Source organism: Echinops telfairi, unplaced genomic scaffold, assembly GCF_000313985.2.
Source record: "Echinops telfairi isolate 266 unplaced genomic scaffold, ASM31398v2 ScPeMD7_7468;HRSCAF=8506_0, whole genome shotgun sequence".
In the NCBI taxonomy this organism is placed as follows: domain Eukaryota; kingdom Metazoa; phylum Chordata; class Mammalia; order Afrosoricida; family Tenrecidae; genus Echinops; species Echinops telfairi.
Genome location: NW_022111369.1, coordinates 43,834,855 through 43,845,809, shown reverse-complemented (window position 1 = coordinate 43,845,809; position 10,955 = coordinate 43,834,855). Strand labels below are relative to the sequence as shown.

At 39.6% G+C, this 10,955-nt stretch overlaps 1 protein-coding gene across 1 annotated transcript in view; it reads right to left on the bottom strand.

Annotated features, from left to right (window-relative positions):
• CCDC158 (coiled-coil domain containing 158) overlaps positions 1–10,955 on the bottom strand; it is a 93,369-nt gene that overhangs the window by 27,648 nt on the left and 54,766 nt on the right. Inside the window, exon 15 of the mRNA XM_045284351.1 lies at positions 9,762–9,887. Coding sequence (XP_045140286.1) covers positions 9,762–9,887 — 126 coding nt within the window. The remainder of the gene's footprint in view (positions 1–9,761; positions 9,888–10,955) is intronic.

Below are 10,955 nucleotides of genomic sequence, written 5' to 3'. Positions count from 1 at the left end.
CTTTCCCCCACCTCCCCATCTCCCATGTCTCCCTGGAACTGTTGATCCCGTTGTTTTCTCCTCCAGATTGTTTATCCAGCCTCTCTTATCTAGATGGACCTGCAGAGATAATAACATGCACAAAAAAACATATATAGCAAAACAAAGCAACAAAAGAAAACAAAATAACAAACCAATGACAAAAAAAGAGAAAAGTCTGTAAATAGATCAAGATCTGTTTGTTGACCTTTAGGAGTGTTTTCTGATGGAGTCTGATGGGGTGCCATGCCCTGGCCCCAAAGTCTATTTTTGGTACTCCCTCTGGACTTCCTTACTCTGCTCCCCTTGCTGTTCTGTTACATGCCCTTAGTGTTTTCCCGTGGTGTTGTGGGGAATTTTCCCTTTCTTCTTAGCAAATTCCTTATTCAAATCCTCTCCTCAGGAGTTACAGGATCCTGGAAAACATACAGTGTTTCCACTACCACACCCACTACTGTTCTAGATGATGAAAACAGAATTTTACCTGCCTCAGTGTGGTGGGGTCAGATTAGGCACAATTCCCACACTGTGGGAAACAGAAAGATTTCTCCCAAGTTGTCTCCCCCAAATATAAGCCAAACTTAGCTGCTTGCTACATGTGGCAAATGACTGTACACTTGGAGGTAAATAGAAGAAGGTCAGGGGTTATTCTTCTTAAGGGTTATCAGCCACCCAGAGCAAGCAGACACCACTGTTTATCCCACAACAAGTAGGGCCCAGGAGACCCCAGAGAGGTCAAGCCCACCCAAGGGTGACCAAGGTTAGGCCGCCAACATGAATCTAGGGTCTGCCCATCTTGTCACATGTATACCTCTAGTCCTCCCCCTTCCTATGGACACACCCCTAGCGCATCCCCTTCCTGTCACGCTTATGCCTATTGTACATCCCCTTCCTATGATGTGTATGCCTATTGTACTACCCCTTCCTGTGACATGTGGTTACCTGTAATCACGCTCCTCTAAGTAGTTATAAGCCTTGGTTAGCAATAAAGTTGGGCCCCCTGCTCTCGCTCTCAGGATCTCTCCACGATGACCACGAAGTGGGGCTGAGGTGAGCATGCTACCATGAATTGTGTCTGACTCCATGACTTCAATCTCTCTTGCTCTCTATGACTTTCTATAATCTTTACTTATTATCGCCATATAATTGCGCCTACCGGACCTGTGATGATTTGTTGAGGGCCCTCTTTTCCCTCACACCACATCGTGTTTCCAGTGTTGTCCCCTGTAGAGCTATGGGTCAGTGAGGGATGTCTTGTCTCATAGTGGGGCCGGCCATATGGTCCTCTGTGCATTGGCTGCTCTGGGCGGGGATATCGTCCTCAAGGCTTGGTGTGCCAGGATGTGTTCCACTCTCACTTCCTCCCCCTTCATTTGCTCCAGTGTGCTCAGATCAGACATGTCCCTCTCCCTGAGCTGTAGCTTCACTCTCATCCTCTGAAGTAATTCTTCTGGGGGAAGGAGAGGCTGTCCATGTAGTTGGGATTGGGACTGGCCCCTCTGACCTCTCTACTGGTTCCCTGCTTCATGCAGGTATGTGGCATTCACATCTTGGAGCACCAGGTTAAAGTCTGGTCCCCCTCTATCCCTGTGGAGATATAAACAATACCCTCCCCTTGGGTGGGTTAGTGCCCTGTTCCCCTGCTACCCATTTCTTTTTTTCTTTTTCCCCCTTCCTTTTTAGTTGGCTACTATATGTATCCCTGGATTTGGTCTGGCCCCTGCCATACTACCTGGTCCTCACCCCAGGAATGTTTGTATACAGGAGCTTTTTCACTATGCCCCCTTTGCATTTTTTTTTAAAAGCTTACCTCAGCGGACTCATGTTGTACTTGTCCTTTTGTGCTTGGCTTACTTTGCTTAGCATGATTTCCGGCAGTTCTTCCCATGCAGCGATGTGCTTCATTCATTCATCACTGCTTTATAGTGATGCATAGTACTCCATTGTATGTATGTACCACAGCTTTTTAATCCATTCATCTGCTGATGGAAATTTGGGTTGTTTCCAACTCCTTGCAATTATGAACTGTGTCACGATGAATATTGTAATACTAATGTCTGGAATACAAATTTCTTGGCTTTTCTGGGTATATGCCCGGTAGGGGGATTGCTGGGTCATATGGTAGCTCAATTTCCATCTGTTTTAGAAATCGCCAAATCAATTTCCATAGTGGTTATACATACCTACAGGTCCATCAGCAGTGATTGAGAGTTCCTCTCACCACAGCCCCTCCAACACTTGTTGCTTTCTGATTTTTTGAATTGGGGTATCTTTGAGGGTGTTAGGTGGTATCTCATTGTTGTTTTAATTTGCATTTCTCTTATGGTTAGTGATTGGGAACATTTTCTGATATTTTTATTGGCCATTTGGATTGCTGCCCTTGTGAAACTTCTGTTCAGGTACTTTGCCCACCTCCTCAGTGGGCAATTAGGTTTTTTTCTTTTTGGAAGCTAGCAGAGTATTGTAGATTTTAGTGATAAGACCTTTGTCTCATGTGTCATTGCTAAAGAGGTTTTCTCAGTACATGGGCTCTCATTACTTTCTTGGTAAATTCTTTCGATGTACACAGGTGTTTTATCTTCAGTATATCCCACATGTCAATTTGTGACTCATCTGTATTTGTGTCCTTCCCTATTTCTGATAGCCTATTTATTCCTTGCACCTAAGTCCTCAGGTTGCTCCCAATTACCATTGAGGGCCCTAATGATTTGGAGTTTTACCTCGAGGTCTGTGATCCACCTTGATTTTATTCTTGTGCATGGAGTGAGATAAGGGTCTTGTTTCATTTTTCTGCAGGTAGATATCCATTTTTTTCCAGCACCACTTGTTGAAGAGAGGATCTGCTTCCCATTTGATATATTTTGGGCCCTAATCAAAGATCAGTTGTCTATATGCTAATAATTTTATTTCTGGGTTTTCAGTTCTTTTCCATTGGTCTGGGTAGCTGTCATTACACCAATACCATGCAGTTTTGACCACCGTGGCGGTATTATATGTGCTAAAATCAGGTAAAGCAAGCCCTCCCACTGTGTTCTTCTTCTTGAGAAGTTCTCTGCTAATTTGGGGCTTTCCCCATAGTCTTAATACACCATTTTCTTTGTACAGTGCATTGAAAATAACCCATAATTTATTACAATATTACTGTTAATTACAAAAATATCAGTGTGGAAGGATCCTGAAGTTGGATTACTTGTAGTCCAATCACCAATGGGCATGATGATGAATTCCCTTTGGCATCCCTGTACTATGCTTATCTGGTCTATGTTTGCTCATTACAAATCAAGGAAGGCCATCGATTTGGTAATGGCACTCTAATGGCTTAAGTTTTTGAAAGACTAGCTTACTAAGTTGAATCTGCCTCTATGCAATGTTCATTCTTGGTCAGAGTTGACCTCCATAGATCATACAAGACAAGTCTAACATGATCAACCTTTAGAAATGGGTACTTATCATTCCAACCTCTGCTCCCACTCTACTCCCCTACATACAGCACAAGCTAAACATTCTCAATTTGCCCACTTTTTTCCTATGGCACAGACTCATGTTCTTAGACCTCTGATTGTCCTTTTAAAAAGCAGACTCTGGATAATCAATGATTCTCTCAAACTGGAATGCCCAAAATGAAATATAAAACATTCTGGGACATTTCTGACCACAGCAGATCTGGATGCTATTCTTGTAATCTTTATTATTATTTTTAATAATAATCTTTATTATTATTTAATAATTTAATCTTTATTATTATTATTCCCTTTTTTACTCTTTAATTTCCAATGGTTTGAATGTATTAACAAGAATTACCAATAAAATGATTTAAAAAATAAGTTATACAATCACCACCACAATAAATTTTCTCCATTTTTATCCTCATTAATATCCCATTTCCCACCATTTCAAAACCCTAAGAAACTATTATTTTAGTTACTGACTATATAGATTTACCTATCCTGGATTTCATATAAAGAAAACAATACAGTCTCCCTACCACTTGCCAGTGACTACAATAACAAAATAAAACACAGGAAAACATCAATTTTTAAAAAGGCAGAGTGGACAACAGAAAAGTGGGTGAAGGGAGACGTCGGACAAGGCAAGATATGACAAAATAACAATTTGTAAACTATCAAGGGCTCATGAGGGAGGGGGGAGCGGGGAGGGAGGGGAAAAATGAGGACCTAATGCCGGGGGTTTAAGTGGAGAGGAAATGTTTTGAGAATGATGAGGGCAATGAATGTACAAATGCGCTTTACACAATTGATGTGTGTATGGATTGTGATAAGAGCTGTATGAGCACCTAATAAAATGATTTAAAAAAAAAAGAAAGCACACAGATTTCTCAGCATTTCACATAAAAAAAAAAGGCAGAATAAAAACCAGAACAAATTGAAAATTGGTCAAAAGGGAAAACAAATGAGAAGATGTGCCAGACACAGAACTGCAGGCTAGTTAGAGGAGCCCGTCAGCGGAGGCTGCTGTGCTTTTACCACAAGGGCTTGCTCAGCCTCATTGTGCATGTCCAGTACCTTGTTTTGTTAGTTATTTAGTACCAAGTTCAAGATTACATTTATACAAGGATCTGCATGTGACCTCCTCCCTGGGGGACAGACAACAGAAAAGTGGGTGAAGGGAGATGTCAGACAGTGTGAGATATGACAAAATAATAATTTATAAATTATCAAGGGTACATGAGGGAGGGGGAAGTAGGGAGGGAGGGGAAGAAATGAGGAGCTGATGCCAGGGGCTTAGGTGGAGAGCAAATGTTTTGAGAATGACGAGGGCAATGAATGCACAAATGCATGTTACACAATTGATGTATGTATGGATTGTGATAAGAGTTGTATGAGCCCTAATAAAACAATTTTTTAAAAGCCAACTAAAAAAATTACATTTATTAAAAAAAATTACATTTATCCCTCAGCTTTCTCTTTACAGATCTGACTCATCATTCAGATTGTTAGGATAATGAATACATTATCTAATGCTTATCATCCAGTTTCATCTCCCAAACAACTCAGTAAGATAGGGATTATTATCTCCATTTTAGAGATGGTAAAATGGAGACAAAGAGAGCTTAAGATAATATGCTCAAAATTGTGTGTGTGGGAGACAGAAAAACTGGAGTAGGAATGATGACACCGGAGAGCTGAACCGAAAACCTCCAAGAGCAGCTTCAAAAGACAGTGGTCTTCCATCCTCACGAAATTTGCAAGCAGCTAGAGCTAGACAAGCCAAAATGAACACATTCCGCAGATCTCAATCTGAAAGAACTAAAGAAAAAAATTCAAGCTCTGAGTTGCAATACTGAAAGACTCTGCTGGCAAACTACTGACGGATACAGAAAGCACCTAAAGAAGATGAGGAGAACATGGTCACTGTCCTAAAACGAACTGGTCAACATTCCACCAAGCCAAGAGGTAACATATGGTTCAGAACTACAGTACAACCCCGGGACTCGCCCGCAGCAGTATTCGACATAATCAAATTTCGATGCAAAATATCGAGAACATTTTTCATCGGAGCTTGAACAAAACATCGGAATCTGACCCAAGGCACGTGATTTTTGTAAACAAAGGCAGTTCGTGTTTCAGTCACTCAGCAGTTAATTGGCGTTGTTAGTATGTGTTGTTTAAATCTTTTGCGGCTGTGTTCAAGCTCTTTGCTATAATTTTCTTAGTTTTTGTAGCTTTTTGTACTGGTTTTAGATAAAAAACATGGGTCCTAAGAAAGTTTTTTGAAAAAAATCATCATTATAAGGAACTGGTTAACTGTTATCGATATTATTGATGAGACTTTAGCAAACCCTTTTAGAAAACAGTTAAGGAAACGGCAACAGCAGACCACATTAAACTAATTTTCTTTTAGAGAAAGTCAGCCAGGTCCTAGTGAAAAAAGGCAAAGAAGAGGAAAAAAGAAAACCTCCTGAAGAGCAGCTACCAGTTGATTGTATGGAAGGGGATTCCCCTTCCCACCAATGCCTCTCTCTCTCTCTCTCCACACCTCCTCTCCCCATCCGGGTCACAGATCCAGATCCTCCTCAGTCTCAAGAGATGGCTATACTGTAGTTGTTAAAAATGTTAAATGTTGTGTTTCTTATTTAAATTATATTATTTAACTATGAACTTATTTACTTTGAAACTTCTGTGTACTGTTTTGTATAAAAAAGGCAAGAACGGCTTAATCCATTTTCAGTTATTTCTTATGGGAAAAATGGATTCGGAACTCAACTGCATTGCATCTCTATGCTCCTTCCAGAATGGATAGCGTGGTCGTCCAGGGTTCTACTGTAGTGGTAATAAATATGTATATGTACATATACATATTCATGTTGGTGATTGAGCTTGTGCCAATTTATTTTCTCATCTATAACATAGAAGGAATCAAGTGGATAATCAAGCTCTGAAGCTTTACAATTGTATGATCTTTAATCACAAAGAAAGAAAGAAATTATTATTCATTCAGGCTGAGAATCTGTTTACTACAGTAAACAGATTAAAATTATGTTATAGTATTATAATTATTACAGTTATGTTATATAAAAATCATGTCAGCAGTATCGGGTAGAGAGTCAGTACCATTATAAATGGTTAAAACCACAAGATAACCGATTAATTCTTTTTTCCCCCTTTTACAGTTTATTGTAACTTGTGTGAAATTTTAAAGAGCAGATTAGTTTTCCATTCAACAATTTATGCACATTGTTTCTTGACATTGGTTGCAATCCTCTCAATGAATAATGCACTCTTCCCACATCCTCTCTGAATTCCCCGCTTCCAATCTCCTTTACTTTCTGTCCCTGTCTGCCTTCTGAGCTGTTTGCGGGCCTAGTGGTTAGTCTTGGCTCAACTGTTTTGGTTGTCTGAACTCTTTTTAAGTCACTTAATTTCTCCAAATCATGAATATGAATTAAAAGGCAAAATGAAGGAGCAATGTAGGACAATGCATAGACATTACTATTTTACTTCCAAATATGAAACCTGGCTTGTATTTCTGCTCTATCTGAGACCTCACGATGATAATATTAAAAAACTAATAAAGTTAAAGAAGAAAGATGAAAGGCCATTAATGAGCAATGATATCAACATTTTGAAAGATGGAAGAAAATGGTTAATTCATTACTGACTTAGCAGAACACAGAAAACTGAGACTCAAAGTAACTCCAACGAAGGTGGCCAGCAAGAAGCAAGTTTCTCTGCATTGGAGTATTCCAGAAAGGCTCAGAAACAGGGGCCTCATATACTCCTGAAGGCCAGGATATCTGATTCATTCTTTTTCTCCCCCTTTTACACTTTAACTTGTGTGAAACAGGGGAGCAAATGCTTGTAACACATTCAATTTTAAAAAAGCTGAACTCCCTAAAAAAAAAAAAAAAAAAAAGAATCTTTACTGACTTACCCCGTGTATAAGCAGAGTTTTTAAAAAATCATTTTGTTGGGGGCTCGTATAATTCTTACCACATCTGAACATCTGCTGCCATCATCATTCTCAAAACATTTTCTTTCTACTTGAGCCCTTGATATCAGCTCATTTCCCCCCTCCCTCCCTGCTCTCCGCTTCCTCATGAACCCTTGATGATTTACAAATTATTATTTTGTCATATTTTACACTGTCTGACGTCTCCCTTCACCCCAGGGAGGAGATTATATGTAGATCCTTGTAAGCGGATCCCCCTTTCTACCCTACCTTCCCCTCCACCCTCCAAGTATCATCACTCTCATCACTGGTCCCCAAGGGATCATCTGTCCTGGATTCCCTGTGTTTCCAGTTCCTATCTGTACCAGTGTAAATCCTCTGGTCTAGCCAGATTTGTAGGTAGAATTGGGATCATGATAGTGGGGGGAGGAAGCATTTAAGAACTAGAGGAAAGTTGTATGTTTCATCATTGAAACCCTGCACCCTGACTGGCTCATCTCCTTCCCCGCAACCCTTCTCCTAAGGGGTGTCCAGTTGCCTACAGATGGGCCTTGGGTCTCCACTCTGAACTCACCCTCAATTACAATGATATGATCTTTTGTTCTGATGATGCCTGATACCTGATCCCTTCAACACCTCGTGGTCACACAGGCTAGTGTGGTTCTTCTATGTGGGCTTTGTTGCTTCTGAGCTATATGGCTGCTTGTTTATATTTAAGCCTTTAAGACCCCAGACACTATATCTTTTGATAGCTGGGCACCATTAGCTTTCTTCACATTTGCTTATGCACACATTTGTCTTCAGTGATCATATCGGGAAGGTGGGCACCCACTGATATGATATTTTTGTTCTTTGATGCTTGATACCTGGTCCCTTCTACACCTCATGTACACACACAGGTTGGTGTGCTTCATGTGGGCTTTGTTGCTTCTCAGCTAGATGGCTGCTTGTTTATCTTCAAGCCTTTAAGACCCCAGACGCTATATCTTTTGATAGCCAGGCACCATCAGCTTTCTTCACCACATTTGTTTATGCACACATTTGTCTTCAGCGATTGTGTTAGAAAGGTGTTAAGCGGAGTTTTTTTCAGCACATTTTTAAAGCAGTTTTTGTGGTAAAATTAGGTGGTAAAATTTGGTAAAATTTGTGGTAAAATTAGGTGCCTCGACTGGTATTTAGGTCAACTTATACTTGAGTATATACAGTAAGTATTAACTATTTAAAAATAGTAGGGGATTTAAAAAGTAATGAAGAGAAGCAAAAATAACAGATTCAAACTCAAGATATGAATGTTTAAGAGCAGAAAACAATTCCACACAGTGAACTTTTTTTTTAATAAATAAACAACTTTTTGTTTATAAATAAACAACTTTTGAGCAACTCCTGTGTACAAGTTGGTTTTCTGCTCCATAATGGCAAGGACACAGCGATTAGAAAGAGATGACCACCAGAAAAACAATTTTACACTTAGTTTCATAAGCATTAAACTAGGATGTGTGTGGTGGGAGTAGTCCATTTCAGCTCTCTGTCTGATTTCTATAAATGTCATGTAATTGGTGTGAGGGAATTACTACCAGGCTACTATTGATCATGCAAGTTATCAGACTTTTAACTAATGGAGCTGATTTTAAAGTATGATTTATGGAATAAGTCTTATTATTTCTTTAGAGCTGGGACATTGGTTGATTATTGGATTAATTATTGGTTGATTATTGGATTAATGGCTATCTTCAGAAGAGCTAAAGCCTCTATTTGAAATAACATGCATATTTTTCCTGAGCTTTACAAGTGTGAAAGTTCTAAAAATGTTCTAAAGTTGTTAGTATTTGAACTAAAGGCAAAAAAAGATGATTTATGATTAATAAAATTTTTATGTTGTAATGTCACACAGAGTTCACAAAAAATAATATCCAACAATTTATTTTTATCTTGCTAGAGCATTAAATTTTAGCCATCTCAGCATTCATTTTGTAATTCTGATGTTGTTGGGATGGGGGGAAAAAACCCCAAAGAATTGATTACAGGGCTAGTAAAAAATTTACTTTAATAATTATAACTATTGCTGACTTTATTCACATTGAATAGACACCTGTTTGTTTTCCCCAGATAAAACAACAAATAGTAAAGAAAGCCTTTCCATTCATCTGATCTATGTTGGATTTACAGGGAAATGTTTAAATATATAGTGAAATGTGTAAATCTAAAATCCACTCTTTGAAAGTGCATTACTTCTTAGTGAAATTCTCCCGAATGTAAAAGTACTCACGTGTTGTAGATGTCATTATTCATACATTACAGCACTGCCTCTGTGGATTGCAAGACTTGTGACTTACATGTGACAGGAAGCTGCCTGAAGACTGGGAAGATGGGACGTTAGAGTGGGAACGGACAGCAGAGGACGAGTGTAGGAGACGTGGTTTTAAAGAAGAATTTGAAGTGTATCCAGGGCCCTGAAGTTCCTAGAAAACAATATAGATGTGAGCAAAATCATTGCCAACTTATAAGTACAAAGCATTGTGATATTTTAAAAAAATATATTATTTTCAATATAAATTGCTGTCTTAGATGTTGAACTTACAGCTATAAACCAGAGTAATAAGCAAGATGATTCCAGATGCTTAAGTGCACAAGAATGCACTCCCACATGTGATTAGTCAAAGGATTTCAGAGGTGAAGATAAGCCTAGGATGCTCACGCAGTGGTTTCTGACTTCTGACAAAAGACTATGGCAAATGATGGAGAAAGACTCTTGACAACTATGGCGAACTCTTGCCTAAGAAAGTATCCATTATTGAGGCTTTAAAGTATGTGTCCAACTTTAAAATGTGTGTCTGAAAATCAGGCATATATTTGTGTGGAAAACGTGTTGTTATGTGTCGTCCAGGCCGCTCGACTCAGAGCAGCCCTGCGTGTACCAGAAAACAATACTGCCCGGTCCACGTGGTTCTCCCCAGTCTGACGGAGTCAGCCCCTGGCTGCAGCCGCTGGGTCAGCCTGTCTCATGGAGTCTCCTCTGTTTCACTGACCTTCTACTTTGCCAAGTGCGATGTCTTTCTCCAAGGATGCGCCTTCCTAACACAAGTCCAAAATGTGCCAGCTTACCAAGGATGCATCTGCTTGTACTTCTTCCAAGAGGGACCCATTCATTGTTCTGGCAGGTGACAGTATATTCAAGATTCTTCACCAATGTCATAGTTCACATACATCAGTTCTTCCATCCTTAGTCATAGCCTGGCTTTCACATGCATATGAAGTGACTGTATAGACCATGACTTGGGTCAGGCACACCCTAGTCCCCAAAGTGACAACTTTGCTTTTTAATGCTTTGAAGAGGTCACCTGCAGCAGATCTGTCCAATGTAATGTGTCCTGTGATTTCTATCTGACATCAGCAGGGCGCTCTCAGGAGGAAATGTACTACTCTTTTTTTTAAATCGTTTTATTGGGGCTCATACAATTCATCACAATACATAGATCAATTGTGTAAATCACACCTATACATTTGTTGCCCTCATCATTCCCAAAATT